General features: G+C 39.1%; 1 protein-coding gene across 1 annotated transcript; it reads right to left on the bottom strand.

Moving 5' to 3' along the window:
- Positions 1-1,072: 1,072 nt before the first annotated feature.
- On the bottom strand, positions 1,073-7,263 carry LOC310910579 (alpha-1-antitrypsin-like). The gene is made up of 5 exons (XM_083863401.1): positions 7,181-7,263; positions 4,851-5,520; positions 3,096-3,366; positions 2,302-2,449; positions 1,073-1,337 (listed from the first exon to the last, which is right to left on the bottom strand). The coding sequence occupies exons 2-5, from the start codon at positions 5,506-5,508 to the stop codon at positions 1,146-1,148; spliced, it is 1,269 nt and encodes a 422-aa protein (XP_083719527.1). The 5' UTR covers positions 5,509-5,520; positions 7,181-7,263; the 3' UTR covers positions 1,073-1,145.
- Positions 7,264-19,157: the final 11,894 nt, after the last annotated feature.

Raw genomic sequence — 19,157 nt, 5'->3', positions numbered from 1 at the left:
GTCAGGGTCTCAAGTGATTGGACAAGACTTTGGCTGTCTCCCCACCCGAGTTATTTATTTGTTGTAATATGTGTCATTTACCTGCAGAGCCATACCCACATGATCCCTGATTTGTCCTCAGTTAAACCCATCCCTGAATTCCTCCCCCCAATAAAAGATGTTACTTTTGGGGGTTTCCCTCTTTTCCTGCTGCTTTGGCTAAGGAGTCACTTCTGCTGAGGGGTGTCTGCTGAGGCAGATACCCTGAACTGAGGTTATCCCCACTGGGGGATGAATAAAGCCAGTAGTTAACCTTGAGCAGAGTCCCTCTTTCTTTCCTGCTGTCGTCACTTGACTCCTTTGGGCAAACCAGAACCCAAGGGATTGGTGAGGTTCATCCTGCTACCAAGTCATGCCCTTTACTGTCAAGGTGTCAGGGCTGGCCGAGGCAGAGACAAGACACCTCTATAATATCCTATCCCTTTTAAACATCCACTTACAGGGGACTTCTATTTACGAGAAATACAAGATTAAATCTATATAATGCAATGCCAGCAGAAACTTTTGGATATTTAGCCAACTAAAACATTCCCCAGCACTGCTTCCACACAGGATGTTTGCGTAGAGTTTGTTACATTAATGGCCAGCTCAAAGAAGCCAACACAATGTGGGTGGACGCCATCAGGTTGAATGTCCTATACACTAGGACTTGACCCTCAAAGGAAGTGCCTAGACCTGGTCTAAAGTCCCTGACTCTCCCAGTGTGTGATCTGCAGCTATACCTTCCTTTTACTGGAAACCCTACCAATGTCAGAAGCCAACCTGTAGTTTGCGGAGAATTCATTTGGATTTATGCACTCAAATTTTATTTATTTGCAGTGTTCTAACTGAGTCTCTCAGCTGGATTTTACCATGCTTTTGAAAGATGGCATGATCACTAAAAGACTGATTTATCAAATTCCTCACAATTTACTAATAAGTATGTCTCAATGGTTATTTTCTATGGAAGAACGAAGCAAAATAATGCCTCTAAGAACGACTGCAGTCTTCCCTGATTTTCTTTGGAAAAAGAAAATTGCTATTAACTGTTGGTATATAATTTTAATCATAGCGGACAATAATTCCATAAAATGCAATTCAAATCAATAATACCAGCCACTGACCAGTCACTTTTCAGTTGGGTTTACAATTTTTCCCATGAAGAGGATGCTCTGAGTATACTGATCAATGATCAACAGCAAGAATGGATGATTGAATTTAACAATGGGAGGAGCAGAATGAGGAAGAAAATCTATGCTGCTGACTGCTGCAGCCTCTGTGCCATTCTCATGAATCTTCAGCAGGGCCTTGTGAGTAGCCTACAATAAAATACAGCAAGAATTAATGCATGTGGAAGATGTTGTATAAATTGTTCAAATTAACACAAATTTAATTCAACTACTGCCTTTCACAAAAATTGCTGTTAACCCAGGAACCAGGAAGAAGGATGCTACAGCCCATTATGGGGTTTTTAGGAATCTTGTCTCAATAAGCAAATATTTACACATTCAGTGTTCCTCACTATTAGTGTATCAATGCAGATCTTAGCAACCGCACACTTTGTGGAATTCATTGAAAGTAAAATAGCCAAGCAAATTCACAGAGAATGTCAGTTTCAGAGGGAAAGGAAATGGGGCTCCAGAATTGCTCTGTAAGCATCCCTAAAGGCACATGCATTACAGTTTAGCCAGGTAAAAATTCAATCTTGATACCATTTTGTTTTTTGTTTGGGCATTTTTAATTTTTTTCTTTTACTAGCCCCAAAATGTAAGAAAATTGTAAGTGTTTTCAGAATGGCTGTAAAGTGCTAGTTTTTATCTTCACATTGTTTTCAGTAAATGAGATGGTTTCCTCAAGTCTGGTCCATTTTACATCGTTAGCACTCAACAGGGCCTTCAATGGTAACAGCAGTTTCTAAATCCTTTAAAATTATAGAATGCATGTTAGAAAAAGGCCACTTTCTTGGTGGATATGCTGATGCAAGACATGCACAACACAGTTACCCACAGTCACTTATTTTACATGCAGAAAATATGCTGTGTTTAGTTTCCTGGTTAAATGCTAAACTCACCCCTCCATCTACCCTTCATCTTTGTCAGACAAAAGAAAATATCCTTATCTCCAGGTCTTGGAGAAGTCTGAGGGAGTTTACAGGGACTTTATCAGCTAAATATTCTATTTCAGAGTATCAGCCAGCCCTAGCAATAATTAAAATTTCAGAGTTGAGCTTAGAGTAAGGCTTCTAAGGAATCCATAGATGGTTTTTTCTGTTGATAAACTTACTTTTGAAACCTTCGCATCAGGGTTTCCTGTGATTCCAGACAGATCAGCCCGATGAGAAAACACATCAGTTACACCCAGATTCACTAGGATCCTCTTTAAGTCATAGGTGCCTGAAATGGATAGTTTTGGAAGATGCAATTCCATCCTCCTGTCAATTCAAAATGGTAATTATTGCAATTGGAGCATGCCTTGGACTGAAGATTCCTAACTTGATGGTGGTTCTTATGTGCTAAAATGCTAGTTTTTCACATAAAAAACATGGCAAGAAGAAGAAGATAGGAAGATGCTGGTCTGGAGGATAGGAAAGTATGGAAGGAGAAAGACATTAGTTCATATTTCTTGTATGATTCTGCAACACAGTCACTTTATGAGACAGTAAACAGTAGTGCTGCCAGCATTTTTGGGTCAAAGTTTGCATTCTTTTTCTAACCTTGAAGGTTCTGCTTTTGGAATTCACACCTCTTTCCCTCTGAGGGGTCTGATTGCTATGTCATGATATTACCACTCTTTAAATATTTTGCTTGAGACAAAGGACAAGGAGACACTTAGTATCAACTAAAAAATATATGGGAAAAGAAGAATTAAATTTCCCACCTCAGAGATTTCTCATCACAAGGCAATGGTGATTCTAATTTTTGCTAAAAGTATCAAATAATTTGGTCTGATGGTTTATAGTTGTTCTGTTGTTTAAACCTCCCATCAAAAATACAAGATAGTAACTGTAAAACCTGGCCATAGCCTTCAGACTTTGGATTCTGACTACCTCGAACATCAGATCAAAATACTATACTTACTGTCTTTGAAGAGATCTCTCCCATTTAGAAACAGTGTTTTTTGTCAGGGCATGTTCCAGCTGTTTCATCTTTCCTTTATTGGGCAGGATAAACAATGCTGCAACATCTCCCTTGTAAGGAATCTGCACCACCTCACAAGACAGCTTCCTGTCAGAGAATGCTTTATAAAATCCATCTCGAATCATCATCTCCACTTCAACTGAGGTCTTTGTATTCACATGGAAATAATCCTTGTGAGTCCCCTCAATATCGAAAGGATTTTCCCAATAGGCTTAAAACCAAAAGAGAAAGAATGGAATTGAATACTTATTTCAGTGAGGATATATTAATATAGTCAGACAAATGTACAATAAATAAAGCCATGTCTGAAGATGTACACTTATACTTGAAGATAAAAAGTATTCCAAGTTTATTAGATATCTTAGTCTCTGTAACAATTAAATATCACAGGTTAAATTTTGAATGGACTTGTACACCATCTTTCTAAGTCAGATAAATTAAATAAAGTATCATATTACCTTATATTTTATTTGAAGAAAATGAAAACTGACCAGAATCCAGGGATTTGCTGTCTATTTTCAGAATATTGTTTGTAAAGTAAGTTTCACAGTGGATGTCTGTCTTTTAAAAGGTAGAATGCTATGCTCCTCACATGTTTTTTATATGTTTTTCATCCTGTAGCACTAAGGAAAAGCTTACATGCTAAAGAAACACAAACTTTTGGACCTGAACATAAATGCACTATGGTAAATTGAATAGGGCCTCAAGGTCTTTAGTCTTGAAAATGGTTTGCTCTTGATGTTTATTCAATTGAATTTTCTATAATATTTTATTTTGTAATAAAAGCATGTCATTCACTAAACAAATAGACAAGGATTAGAGCTTGCCATTCTGTAAGTGTGCTTTTTTGGCTTTTTTTTTTTTTTTTTTTTTTTAATGTGGAATAGAAATAGCCTAATTTGAAAAATAAATAATAGAATGTAAGCTCCACAGTATTCCGGTTATTTAATAAGTTTAAGCCTTTTCTCATCCTATCCAGAAAAGAAATGTACTCTGGTATGGTATTCAGACTAGGGAACCTGAGATTAGGGCACCCAAATTTATAAAGTATTTGAAATAATATATTTTTTTTTATATTTTGCTGAAAGTTCATAATTTCCAAATATTTTCCAAATATTCCTTTCTGAGTGGGAAATCTCATGTATGTCCTGCATGCTGCCACAAATGAACACCCAAGAACAAGTTAATAATTTCCAAAGCAACACATTCAAATACCTCTTGGGATACGTATAAAATGATGACAAGTTGTAGAACATTTGGACTCCAACCCCAGAGGTGTTTACACATTTAATAGTCATGGACTGTAAGTAAATTAAAGTTTTTGGCAGTTTTTGTTAATCGTCATCTTCAGAATTTAGTTTTCTACTTCATACATACAATATGAAAATATTTTAATTTTTAAAATAATAAGTAGATAAAGTTTGACAGGATAATTTAACAATGCACAATCTGTTGTACTCTGAAAATTCTCTGAACCTGAATATTGCAACTTTTATGCTTTGAAGTCTAAATATATACTTGAAAAATTTAGATGTGGAAGAAGTTTCAGAGCTGAAAACTTTCAATTTTTTTTTCATAATAGTCTCATCTAGACACATTCATTTTAAAATTATTCAGAAATAACTTGGTGTACTTGTTTTATATCAGGTGAAACAGCACTAAATAGATGCAGTAAGTAGCATCTATGTAACTTACCTTTGAAATAAATGTAGTTAACAATTACCATCAGAGTGTTTGGATCAAGGTCATCAAGTATTTGATTTATATTCCCACGGGTTTTATTCTTTACATAATCATTGATCTCTTTTTTAGCTTCTGTGGCATTCTGGAAGCTACTAGAGACAGCTTTTCCTCTGTACAGTTTTTTTATGTCCTTCAGAAAGGTTTTTGTTGGCTTCAGGTGTTTGTCCATGAACAGGGTGTTCCCCATACTCAGCTGTACCTGGCTACCAGGGCGGTGCAGCAAGAGGAGGAGCTGACCAAAGCCATGGTGGATCTCCTCCCTCTGGATGTTGGTGAGGTTAAAGGCCAGTCCTTCCAGCACCTGAGCCTGGCTACTGCCTCGGGAGCCCAGGGCCAGAAGGGCAAGGGCAGTAGAGATACTGACTGGGGAAAAGAAAATGTTCTTGCCAGGTTCTTGAGTGGATGCTTGCATGTAGAACTGAAAGGCAAAATCTGTATTGCTCGAGACTATCCTTTGGCAGGACTCAAGAGGATCTCCCTCACGGAAATGCTGCTCCTGGGGGTCAGTTGCCTCAGGCTGGTCAGTATGGTGATCACTCTGGGTCAGGCTGTGGACACTGAGGTGAAGCATGGCCACCAGGAAGCACAGTGGGAGCGTGGCCTCCATCATTCCTCATAGATACTACGTGGACAGAGAACAAATGGTCTTGGATGCTGGAGGTTGACTGTATCAACATCTCATCTTTTATTTCTGTCTGCTACTGCCTTCAAGTGGAAATCACCGTTGTCTCCTGACCTCCTCCTTTGTTATGGAAATGTTTTTTTAAATCCTTGTTCTTCTGAGTTTACCTGCAATTCCTATCCATTGCTGCCTACTTCAGTTCTACTTTACTCCAGCTACAAAAGTTCCTTTTTAGTGGGGAAAGAAACACGTGAATATTAAAGTAAAATAAGAGTACAAGGGAGAGAAGAAGTGAAAAAGCACCTCTTTTTTTCTTTTTTTAAAATGGCAAAGCAACACGTTAAAAGCATTCTGATTAATTCTTTTGTGCTTGTCTCTTAAGACCTCCTAAAATTATTATGCTATTAGGGTTTGAATGAGGTTTATGTTAAGTGGCAGTGCTACACTGCTGTATCAAAGGGAAACAATACGAGATGAAGAATTCAAAAGTGCTATTTTCCCTTATTTCTGACTCATTTCACCATACAAAGTGACTAATCGTAAGAGCTGATAAATTTTTTTTTGCTTCAATACCTGATTAAATTAGAATATGTTAGTCTATTTTAAATGGCCACTCATGTGTTACTTGTCTTCCAGAGGAGTTCCTTATTCTGTGTATCCCACATCTGGTTATGGGAAGGTGAGAACATTGGTGTGGACTTGGCCTCTCCTGTCTTTCTAAGGTTCACATCAGAAGGAAAGTATCTTTTTGTAAGGTAAATATGCCTAAGGCCAGACTAGTGCTCAGCAGCAGGATTGGATCAGTGTATCTTGGACCTTTGTGGTGACTATGGCCATTTTTGCCTTTATTTTGTTTGTTTACTGCTTTTCTTTTACCAGTTGGACCAAGAACATGCTGGGATGATTTGTGTTATCTAAGATCCTTAAACTGTCAGAAAACAAGTAAGAGCTATTCCCATTAAAAATTTGGTACCAATGACTAGAAAAGCTCCAAATAGCCTTCACCCAATGTCCTACTTGAAACAGAACAGCTTCAGGCAGAAGATCACAAGCTACTTGCTTACCCCACGGTCAATGGTAAAGGCACTCGAAGTCATGGGTTCTGCAGAACATATGACATATTTACAGGGATTTTCTCCACCCTGAGGCAACACTCTGAACACTAAGGTTTGAGTGAAAAGGAGCTAACTTTTCTTTCTGCAGCTTTGCTCTGTGCGATCTGGGTAAATTGCAATTTACAGAGGACATTGCCATAGCAAAATGAGTTAGTGAATTCTGTCTGGGCCATCTTAGTGTAAGCAAGACATTTACTCATTCACTTCAGTTTTGGTTATCTGATTGTAAGCTTTAGGGAAAATTAGTAATGATAAATAAAATTGACAGTTGAAAAGTCAGAATACTTCTGCTATTGAAGCGTTTTTCCCTAGATGTTTTTGATCTATTTGGGATAAATATTCAGAACAGAATTGTATTCTGTGGAGCTGCTATAATGAGTCACCAGAATTTACTATTCAGTATTTCTTGAAATTAAGTTCAGCTGCCATTTGAGTACTTAGAAACTACATTTCACCCTTGAAAGCAGGTGTGCTTTATGACTCACTTAGCTAAATACCATACAGCTGAGTCAAAATCATTAAGGTAAAGATAACTGGGTACTTACTTTACATTCAGAAGGCTCTTGCTCTCAATGGGCTGTGCTGTTTCTTGCTGCTTTACTCCTACTGCTGTTTTCCTCTGTTAAACATTACATGGCTTCAGATACATATTACCTAGAACCACAAAGCTGAATGTTGATGAAGCCAGAGTTCTTGGACCTTGTATGCATATGTCCACATCTCTTCACTCCAAACAGAACAAAGAGCACAGGGCCCAGGCTGGTCAGTAGAGCAGTGTTACATCCCAAAGGGTATCCAACTCCTAAGCAAGTATTTATTGGAAATTATATTTTGGTGTCAAGAGCAGCTACTTGGCCTATATGCCACCTGAGATGAATATAACTGCTCATCTGGAGACACAATTTTGCCCATGACTAAGCTCTAAAGGCCAGGGTGAGGGAGCTACAAGGAGCACTGCTTGTCCTCAGTCATGCTGACTGAACTCCACTCCAACTTACTGGACTCCACTTACGTGTCAATATCTCATCTTTTATTTTTACACAGTGGAAACTGCACAGGTCACTACTCAGCAGCCAATGAGTTTTGGCTTCATAAATAAAAAGGGTACCTCACTCAGTCTTGTAGGAATGTTGAATTTTAGGTCTGTGGCAAGTCCTTGAATGGTCTCCTCACATTCAAATGATTCTTTCTTTATCTCTTTTAAGGACCACCTAGCCTATCAAGATTTGAAAAGTACTTAATTCAGCACTTGAAAAGGCTGTATAAAACATGTGCCATCACTGCAAGTTCCCAAAGACAGCACTGAACAAATGCAACTGCTGTAATGTATACAGCAATAGCAAATGATTGAAGAGAGTAACCCAGAAATATTAACCAGTAGTAAATCAAGGCAGTCTCAAACCACAAGTGTCACCCTTTTTATAAAGATGTATTTCCCAGGAATCTTCCAAAGGAAGATGAAATAAGTGCCGTGAAGTGGGTTTACCACTGTTCATGAATGGATGAGCTGTTCAGATGCATGATTTGATCAGCCCATCAGGAGAATGCCTGCTTAGTCTCTCTATGCCTCTGTACACTTTGCAGGACTTGTTACTGTCTGCTCAGCAAGGGACAGCACAATCCCCTTGATACTGTAGAACCAAGGAGATATTGATGTAAAACTGTGTAAGCAGAGCAGTTCCCAGGCCCCAGCTGTGCTGCTTTCAGAGGTCATTCTTTGCCTGCTGGGATCCATGGCCTTGATCATGAAGATAGGTTCCCTGCATGGTATTTACAGACTGAACACTTTTTAATTTTTTTTTTCAAATATATATTTTAGAATGCAGCTTAACCCTACATGTTTACCTTAGATATACTCAAAGTTTGCTGTTAAGTATTTTGATTCTGAATTTGTATTTTTTCTTATTAGAGTACCAATTGCTGCTGTCCCTTGGAACACTTGTGAAAGGCAGGTGAGGCTTGATGGAATAGCCTGTTAGCCTGTTTTATTTTTTTGCCAGCCACAAAGACTCTGCATTTAAATTGAATGAATATGTAAGCCAGAATGCCTGATGGCACAAGGGAAGTTTTCAGGGAAAGCAAGAGAGGTGTTTGTGGTGCTCCAAGAAAGTCAGGCTGTTCTGGTGATGATGCTGGGCACTTCTTTAGTCATAGAGGTGAGCAGTGGTAAATATTTACACTTCTGTTAAATATTACATGGATTTAAAAAACCCTGTCTGAGGACACGGATAAATGCTGATGTAGCCATGCAGAGAAGGCAGGAGTCAGTGCTCACTGGGTCAGCTGGCTTTAATGTTTGTTGTCCCCAAATGGGCACAATAGCCATCTGCAAACACACTCTGAGGAGGAGAGGTCCATGGCCATGAGCAGCTGTACTACCACATGCAGCTCCCTAGCTTATTGCCAGCTAGTGGCACATGTGCTGAGGCATCTCCTGAAGGGTGTTATGGCCTACACTGAGGCTTTAGATTTTTGATCATGCAGCTTGGGTACCTGTTTCTACATGGTACTAAAAAGAGCACATCTAAAGTATGGTCCTTCTGAGCTTGTCTCTCTGGCTAGCTCTGCCCTTCAGATAGCAGATATTCCTTTGGGTCCAGATTTCAGACAGGGCCGTGACCTTGCTTGGAACAAGGAGTGGACTCACACTTGGTGGTACTTAAGAAGGTGTTTATTCAGGGTAAAGGTCCAGGGTGCTGAGTGTGAGAGTGTGAGTGACTCTTTTTGGCTCTTACTTGCCTTTATGAACAGGGGTGTTACTGATGGAAATGAGAGGGAGTGATTTAGGTACAGGGGGGATTGACACTGCCATTTTGGGGTAAAAGGGGTGTGGAGATACCTGAAGCCTTGACACACCCCATCAAGCACTGGAGTGTGTCAATAGGTAAGATACAATAGGGATACAATACACTGGGACAGGGCTATTAAGGGGATACAGTGGAGAGGGGGAGGCCTATTGAGAAGTTTAACGACAAAGATTAAGGAAAGGGGTGGGGGTAGGAATGAACCACTACAGGAATTTAATAACAAAAATCATACAGAACTTTAGAAAACCCAAAAATGCACATTGCAACAGATCAGAAGAGGTAGTTAACGTGTAACTTGGGTTTTTTCCCCACAAATTAACTTGGCAGCAGTTCAGAAACTGTCCTACATTCAGATGCTTTCTTTGAGCCTTGGTTTGGTCACAACAGAAGAGGAACCCTGGGCAGTGGACTCCACTGTGCAGCTTCAGGGCCAGCTGAAGCATAAGGTAACAGGAGAGAGAGCACTCTAAAGAATTATATGCAAGCTTTGGGGCTAATTCTGGATTCCCTCTTTGACTCTGAGGTGAACCAAAATATGCTTCAGTACAGTGAGAAAACTGTGTCAGAGACACAAACACAAATGTTTTGCTGTTCAGACATTCATTTGTATTTGCCTCTTGTTGAAAGTCAGCATGGATTGATTTTTGAAACTCTCAAAATCTGCTTCTCTTTGCTTCAGTTATCCTTGTTGTCATGAGGTGGTGGCTTGAAAATGAGGTTCACCATCCTACCAGGGAGGTCAGCAGAGATTCTCCAAGCTGGTCCACCCCAGGGACCCCACCCCACTTCTGGGGACAGCAATGCATAAGGCATGCCTACACTACTACTTTGTTTTTCACTGTAGTTCCTTTTAAAAAATGTGACTGTATTCCTACTACTTATTCAAAATGCTCCTTTTAGAAGCTACCTAGCTCCTTTCATCAGTAAATACTTAGCATGCCTTGCCTGCAGCCCCAGCCATGCCCTGCTGAGTGCAATGCAGACCATCACTCTACAGAAATATTTTCTCAGGCTCTTACAAAATTCCCCTGTAATTCTGGGCACTCTGAAAGAAAAGTAATGGCACTGTCTTGAAGCAGCAAAATGTCAGCCTTGGCTGAGGAAGGACCTGGACAAAGTATTTGCAGAGTAGTCATGGCCACCCCACTCCAGACCTATAATATCCACCTGACAGAATACATATGTGGTGTGGGTGTGAAACCCTTTCTACTGGCTGGCCCAAGGCTGTCTTCATGTCCTGTCCACAAGGACAGTACTTGCACTACCAAAATTCACCATTACTTACCCTGGCACCAGACTGCAGCCGAGAGGATGCAGTGACAGTGGGGAGATGAGGGGTGGTGGCTCTGGGGCAATAGTCAGAGTTAGCTTGAAGAACTTACCTGAAGTATTTCTTGAAGGCATGCATAATTGGAGGCAGATTTTCCCTTTGATTTCAGTTCTTGCAATAGGACTGAAAGATCTGCCCACCCTGGCCTTCCAGTCAGCAGGGAAGGAGGATGGATTCATGGAAGGTAAACCACACTGTTTTGTCATGGCTCGCATAAGAACCTTTCCTGCATTTAATTTCTCTCAAATATTTTTCTTAGTTCTGTTATCCCATTTGACAGAACCCATGTGCTCGTTTATACTGTAGATGGAGATTAATGTCAGGAACTTTTTGCTTTAATGAGTCTTTAATAATTTGCATAATTTGAGAGGTAAACATATCCATTTAAAATGATGATAATAGAAGCTACAGATGATGAATGGTATTTTCAAATTATCTGGGAGGAACACAGATCTATGATTCACATATCAGTCAAATATAATATAGCAGGAGTTCAGTTTCTGCTGCCATTAAAATCATTAGTTCAGGAAAATGAATTTTGTATTTAATAATTTTAAAATGTGTTCAAGATTTTCTCTAGCTTTCTTTTAATATTTATCTATGTTACAAGCTATCTCAATTAGAGAAGCACAGTGAGAAACAACTCAGTTATAAAGAGATGTGCAAAATCATTTTGTTATCATTTTCATAATTCAAAGCCTTGAAAATAATATTTCAGAATTAAAGCCTCAACAAAGAAAGGAGATGATCCCATTTTATTCCATTCATTAAACTCTCAAAAGTTTGCTTTTTATGTATTGTATTTATTGATTCTGAGAAGAACCAGAATTTATGTGTCAAATACACAGTTTTCTGTGTTCTGTGGAAAGTGAACTTTTTAAATCTGGAAGCAGATTTCTTAAATCTGTGTTTATGGACCAAATAAAAAATGTCCTAATAATCAGTCTGTACTTCAGGAATACCTTTGGCAGATGTTTGAAATAAATATTAAGGTGTTTGATATTTGCTGGCCAAGTCATGTTTTTATCCAAGAGCCCTGTTGTTACTAAAAGAGTGTAATTTTAAAACTCCAACTTTGAAAAATCTAGTTGTGCTGGTGGAAAGTTTGTTCACAAAAGTGTTACCGGTCCTAAGTAGTTATGTAGTGGGGTTTTTTTTGTGGTTTTTTTTTGTTTGTTTGCTTTTCTTCCGGTTTGTTTGTATTTTGGTTTCTTTTTTTGTGTGTTGGTTTTCTTTGGGTTTTGGTTGGGGGTGGTGGTGGTTTGTTTTTTTTTTTTTTGTTTTGTTTTGTTTTGTTTTGTTGTAATAATAATTAGCTTACAAGAGACTCTAAAAATAGCATAAGACATGAAAACATAGGCTCTGGATGCACTGAAATGTTTCTCAGTGATTTGCTTCTTTTTTCTTGCTAGCACACTTGTGAAAGTAACATAATATTGCTCTTAGCTCTAATACAAACACAGGTCATGTGCAAAGTCATTCTGATCTCATATTTTGTGTTTATCCTTTCAAGAGAGACAACGATGTCGATTTTTGTCGTTGACACTAATGGAAACTCTCCCCTTATGTTTTAACTTGGCCTGGATGTTAGCATTGCTGAATTTCTGTAAGCAGTTACACAGTGGCTGTTCAGTGAGCCATGCCTAACAAAGTAATAAGGTTTAATTAGTCCAACTTAATCTGACAGTGTGCTGCTGGCACAGTATCTGTTTGTACAGCTGCCTAGTGATGCATGTATGCATATAAAATAAAGATCATTCCTTGAATTTTTTCTTTGCTTCTAGTATTGTGTAATTGAATTTCAAGTTGTCTTCTTCTACGGACTCTGCTTCCCTCTGTACAATATAAAAACAGGTCTCAGTAAAACAGATTGACATGTTCTTCAATTTGAGTTTGATAGAGGCTGTCTTCATGCTAAATATTTCATATTCTTATTGTTTAATCACAGCAAAAGCTTGGATCACACAAGAACCCAAAATCTGTGCAGCCAAGTCTGTAATCCTTAATATTTCCAACATTAAAAATTATTTCTGGGTGCAAAAGCTCTGAGTAGAGCACACAGGCTGCTTAAGGCAGCATCGGGTCTGCACAGAGATAAATGGATTGAAGCTTACAATATCTTTCTCTATATTTTAAAAATATGATTTATGCCTTTTTTTTTTTTTTTTCAGTGATGATGTTCATCATGCCTTACGTGGATTTACAAACTCAAAACTCTGAGCCAAGGTTTCATCAGCGTTTTTCACTACAGACAGTTTAACCTACAGCTGTAATCAATGACAACTGCTGAGTAGTGAGAGGACAAGACTCAGCAGTCCTGGCTAGTGCACCTTCAATGTGCTTCCCAGCAAAATTCAGGAGGTCTTTGTGAAAATCCTGCAAAGAAAGTGGGCAAATTTCATAGAATCAGAGGTTGGACAGTAAAAGTGTAAAGGGAGGCTGCTGATGCAGTGGGCCTCACAAAAAGACTCAAAGGAGAAAATTCAATGTTCTTGTTGCCTGCTGTTGCTTAGATCTGCTTGTAATGCCAAAATGTAAAATAAGTATTGCTAGTGCCTACCTTCAGTAGAGTCAGGTTTTGACTACACTGCAGCTTTCCAGGAGATGTGGGTAATTTACAGCTCTTGAGAGGTACTACTGAGTGGAGTGATCAGTTAGTTTATGGGAATGAAACCCAATCACACAGTGAACTTTTTATTTCCTGGTCATTTACAAGATAATGAGGAAGGGAATTAACATCTGAGTGAGAAAGCATAATGAAAATTTCCTACGTCTGCACAGAAACCATCAATATTTGTTACAGAGGTTAACTTTATGCTAATTTGGATCTATGAACTCAAAGACCAGAGTAAAAACAATGAGGAAAAAAAAGCAGTTTTAATTAATGTCTTTGAAGTAGTTTCTAAAGAAAGATTAGAACACCCAAAAAATCCACAGAGTCCCAAAAATAATTCCTCATTTTTCCCACAGAAATGAGTTACAAGACTTAGATCTCAGTGGTCAGTTCAGTGTTGCCAGGCTCTGTGAATACTGAAGTGTTTAGAGAGGCTGTTTTCCCCTTAAACTTCTCTTGATCTTTCATCATCTTCCCCCACTCAAATTCTACCTCTATCCAAACTTGAGTGCCTTGGAAAGAAAATGGAACTGGGTTTCCTGGGGGGATCAAGGGAAGAACATTTTGAGAATCAATGTCAGTAAGAAAAAAATTTGCTTTTGAATCTAGAAATAGAAGGTATATCTGATTGCTCTTACTGCCTCTGAACTAGCTTGCTCTTTTAATTTTGCTGTGTTGAATTAAATTAGGATGTATATCTGTGGTGCCTTCATCTGCACAGCAATGCATGTACAGAAAAAATACACCTTTTAAAGAAATAATTAAAACTGTGTGTTTACCCCAGCTGTATTTTTTGGGTAAACACACAGTTTTTCCCAAAAATTTTTTGGGAAATTTTCTCTTAATTTCTTCTTAGTAAAAAACCTGAATTATATCTTTAAGGAACCCTCATGTTATACCACCCCAAAACTGGCCAAAACATAAGTCATCTCAGATTGGAATAGGTCTGAGTATCATTTGTGATCCATAGTAGTATATTGAATGAGTTGGAGCCTGAACTCAAGACTGGGTTTAACCCTACCATATCAGATGCACAAAAAAAAAAAAAAAAAAAAAAAAAAAAAAAAAAAAAAAAAGAGAGAGAGAGGGCGCCATGGAGCCATCACCTCACTAGTTTGGCAGGGATTAGTCTTTGAGCAGATAATGGTGTGGAAATTGCTGGCAGTTAGAATGGATATAAATGTCTCAGGAAAGAAACTGCTGCAGTGCTCAGCAAATGCTACATGGCCTGGTGCAGGGAGAGCCTCTTGTACTCCCAAAATAAGGAAGAAGGAGCAAGAAGTGTTTGTGTCACATCAGCTATCAGCTCCCACACATGACCTTGCCTTCAGACAAAAAGTTCAGGAAGCCAGTGCCAAAGACATGTGAGAGTCAAATCTTAAAGTCTTATATATGCTCTGAAGTACATAAAAAAACCTATGCAAATGAAAGTGTCACAAAATTACACTGGAATGGAAAGGTAACACAGGTGCAGAATGTTTATTCTGAGCGTTTCCAAGTTTTAAAGCCTTAAAGGCCCTATGTTTTCCTTTGCAGAGTGGTGATGTCCTTGAGCACCACTATCAAACCCATCCTTAAGGAACTGTACCAGGAGTAACAGGTAGCATGAGCTCTAAAATAAGTCTGATGTTCACACCACTTGCAGGATGCCCCCTTAGCCAAGATGTCCTCTCTGCCCTTTCTTTTATTGCTTGCACTTCACACAGCATAAGGCAACTGAATGAGAATGTAAAAACAATCCTGGAGGCTGTAAATAATCTTCTGAAGAAGATTACTTCCTTTTCATATTTTTTCAATGCAGGCAGTTAGTGGTTTAAGTTATTTTAGAGGTATTGTGATAAAAGTCCAAGACATACTTTTCAGTTAACACAAAACACTTGTAAATCCATTTAAAATGGAGAAATCTCATAAGCAATGGCAAAGTCAGCTACTCAGAGGGAATGAGAGATCTGAAGAATGGATTGGAAAGCCAACAGTCTCAGCTAGAGCATGGTTTGCTTATATAGCCATGCACTTCTGATTGATTTGTAAACCTATTTCTTTTCCAGCCCTGTTTTCCAGATGAAATGACAAAAATGACCAAACCATGTTGTATTTGAAGAAAAGAAATACTACTCTTTTCCAAGCCTTCGCAGGAGTCGAATAACCACAGATATTTTTTGTCTCCTGGCCAAATGACAGAGCAAGAGCCAGGAATCTAATATATAGAACTACTGATTTAGGATTATGGCTTTCCATTAAGAGGGCCTGGAAACGTTTGAGTGCATCTGTTTGAGCATTTGTTTGTTTTGTTCTTACTTTTACCTTTTGCAGTCTCCTAGTAGCCGCTGCTACAATTAAATACACCCTGTTCCAGAAGCCAGGTTATCTAGCTCTGTTTCAGCCCCTCTAATACTTCAAGTCTATTAACCATCCCTTGGAATTCATCTACATGCCACAACAAGTCATCAACCTGTGCACACTTTGTACAGGCACCAGCCTTTTCTCCAATGGAAGCATCTGGTCATCCATTGCAAGCTACCACCAGTACTGACACCTCCTTCCTTACTAGTCCCACCTGGGCTTCTCAGGGCTGTCTCAGTGGTTTTGGCTCTGAGGCAAGAGCCCACCTTTACAGCATTTAACTTATCTGAGCTGTGCACCTCCTCACAGATTGCAGTGCCCTCCTTGCATGCCCTGCCCACACCAAGTGCTGCAGGGCATCCAATGTGACACACCCTGGTCACACACTCCCAGAGCCATTTACATCTCCTGCAGATGCCCTGGCAACATCCCCTCCTCACCAGATTGGCTCACAGGAGCTTATGGGTCCTGACAGGCCCTGGGCTGCTGCTCAGGTGTCCCTGAGCATAGGTGATTCTGCTGCAGGTAACTCATTCTGATGTGCCAGGAGAATGTTGGGGCATTTGAGGTTACCAAGGCTCTTTGAAGGTTATGGGACAGTTCTACTTTGAGGCATATATCTATCACACAGATTTCCTGAGCCTAGAGGTTGCTGTGATTGGCAGATGATGGATGCTGGCTATGAGGATCTTGACCATGGCATCTTCATATCTGCCAAGTTCCCAATGGCAATAGAAGCAACATTTTAGGCCCTGATTAATCACCAAGTTCTTTTAAAACTGAGAAATTCTCATAGTATTTCCCAGGAATATCTGTTAATTGCTAATTGTGTGACGATTACTAGACTATCAGAAAACAAAATTAAATACATCATAGAATCATAGAATGGTTTTGGTTAGAATGGACCTTGAAGATCATCTAGTTCCCAACCCATGCCATGGGCAAGGACAATTTGCACCATACCAGTTTTTCTCAGGGCCCCATCCAGCCAGGCCATTGACACTACCAGAGATGGGGCAACCACAATTAGTCTGGGCAACCTGTTTCAGTGCCTTACCACCCCCAGAGTAAAAAATTACATCTTAATATCTAATTTAGCCTACTCCCTTTCCATTTGAAGTCATTCCCCCATGTCATGTCACTCCAGGCCCTTGTAAAAAGTCCCTCTCCATCTTTCCTGCAGGGTCTCTTCAGGTATTGCAAGGCTGCAATTATGTAACCCCAAAGCCTTTTCTCCAGGCTAAACAATTCCAGTTCTCTCAGCATCTCTTCATAGGAGAGGTGTTCCATCCTTACTTTGTGCATTTAACAGTGTATTAGTTGGTCTTTCCAGCAGAATACGTAGTTTGTTTTCAGCCCATGACATTTAAGGCTGTTGCTTCTGTTATGTGCTTTTAGTTTCTCCCTAGCGGGTGCTGTACAACACTGGGAACAATGACAGACCTGTGCACTGGCACTAACCACTGGCTGTTGGAAATAGGTAACTTTCTTTTATATCTCAGGCATCCTATTTCTCTCTCTGGCCCCACAACAATATACAGTTTCCTGCTTTTGCTTGTTCCTTTTTTTATGATCTTTAACACCACTCAAAATTGCCTCTGGTTTTCTTCCAGTGTCTGTTGAACTTCACATAATTTGTAGATGACAGTTAAATCTATCTCCACCATGGGTTAGCCTGGGTTTCTAAGCTTCTCATTTACGTTTTTAGTCTTTTTTTTCACTTCTAGTTCCTAAATATGACAGCAAATACAGTTTACTGCTATTTCCACACTGTTTGTTTTCCTTTTCTCCTTATTTCAGAGAGCTGGTCAGTGTGTGTTGTTCCAAAGTTTCTGCCATGTTGGCAATTCTTTTTCTGTGGCTGTTAACCTACAAGAGGAGACTGCTTTCAGCCTTTACAGAGACTGCTTTGATCCATACCATCCCAGATTTCCCTCAGGGTCTGCATAGGCAGTGCTGAGGCTGCAGCTTGTGCGTTCACGTGGTTTCATGCACTCCCATGTCATATCTGTGTGCAGACACCAGTGCAGGCTGCATTAGAAAATGTCCTTTGCACTTTGTCCCTCATGTGTCTCATCACACCAGCTCCAGTCTCCAGCAATGCCCCTGCACTGAAGTGGCCCCTCACAGTACTTGCATGCAACAGCAGCAGCAGCAACTTTTGACTAGCTAGGATGGAAGTCCTTCCCTGCTTATTCTTGGTCACAACACTCACAGCCAGAGAGCCAACCAAGAAAGAAAAACCCATGAAAGAAGAAGCAAAAAAGAAGCAGACTGTCCTGAGCAAACCATGAGTGCAGTGGGTTTGTGACAACCTTAATGCTGACATTTTTGGGAGGGGGTTGCTCAATCCTTCTGTGTTCATTATTTACTACACAAATTTGTTGCACATTTGCAGTGAGGGGCATGCCCTGGTTTTTGCCAAAATAGAAAGAAAACCAAGTCAAGATGTGTATGGTTCCCATACCTGTCTGAAGATAATTCCTTACCAAGAGGTTTTCTGGTCATCCAGTTCTTAAATCAGCTTCATTTTTGCCTATCCACTTGCAAATGAGTTAAGAGGCAAGGTTATTTCTCAAACAGATGTGGTTGGGAAAATAGCATTTAATTTTTTTTTTTCCTACTAACAAATAGAGACTATTGATCTGAGCTCCATGACGAACAACAAACATAGTCTCTTGATATTTGCCTACAGAGTTATTTGTCATTGCAAAGCTGGACTTTGACAATTCATCCTGAGTTAGCCCTGAGATTTGGCAAGAAGTTTTAAATGATCTTCTGTAGAATAAATTTATCTGCATTACCCTGAGACCAAGTCCTTATATGTTTAGAAGCGTGAAGCCAACTACTTGTTACTAAATACAGAACATACTAAAAACAGTTGTGAGAAACTTTTGCCATTGATTTATGTGATTTTGAGGAGGACTTTGAAAGTGAATATCAAGTGTTACCTGTCTGCAGAAAGACATGGAATGTTTTTTCTGTTCCTTATTGGTATTCTTGCACTACAATTTACTCATATTGATGACACTGATTTAATGTGAAAGAAAATAAAGATCCCCAAACCAAAACAAAAATTGTGTTTTAGAAATATTCACCACAGTTTTTATGTTACATTTTTCACAGACATCTTAAGAAACTAACGTCTAAAACATAGGCATTTATACTTTTTCTATCAGTTTGAGATATTCTGTAACAAATATTTAATCAATCCATAATTTACATGTTTTCTTTGGCTTTCTATATTTTAATAAGGTGTGCTAAAGATGTTGATTTAAAAAATAAAGCAAAAGATAATAAAATAATTTAAATATTTACTGCTTTTTAAGTAAAATTATGTTTCTTTCATAACCATGCAACTATTTAGTGTAGTTGGATTCAAGGAACCTTAAGTTAAGAAAAGGTACAAGCATCAATTCTTGGTCTAT

The sequence above is a fragment of the Zosterops lateralis genome (assembly GCF_965231275.1).
Source record: "Zosterops lateralis genome assembly, chromosome: 6".
Taxonomy (NCBI): domain Eukaryota; kingdom Metazoa; phylum Chordata; class Aves; order Passeriformes; family Zosteropidae; genus Zosterops; species Zosterops lateralis.
Note: the sequence above shows the minus strand (reverse complement) of the source record. Positions and strands in the feature narration are given on the sequence as shown.

Coding starts and splice junctions, on each gene's coding strand:
- LOC310910579 (XM_083863401.1), bottom strand. CDS start 5,508: ATGATGGAGGCCACGCTCCCACTGTGCTTCCTGGTGGCCATGCTTCAC. Junction 3,367..4,850: donor TAACTACATTTATTTCAAAG/GTAAGTTACATA, acceptor TTTGGTTTTAAG/CCTATTGGGAAAATCCTTTC. Junction 1,338..2,301: donor CTGATGCGAAGGTTTCAAAA/GTAAGTTTATCA, acceptor ATTTTATTGTAG/GCTACTCACAAGGCCCTGCT.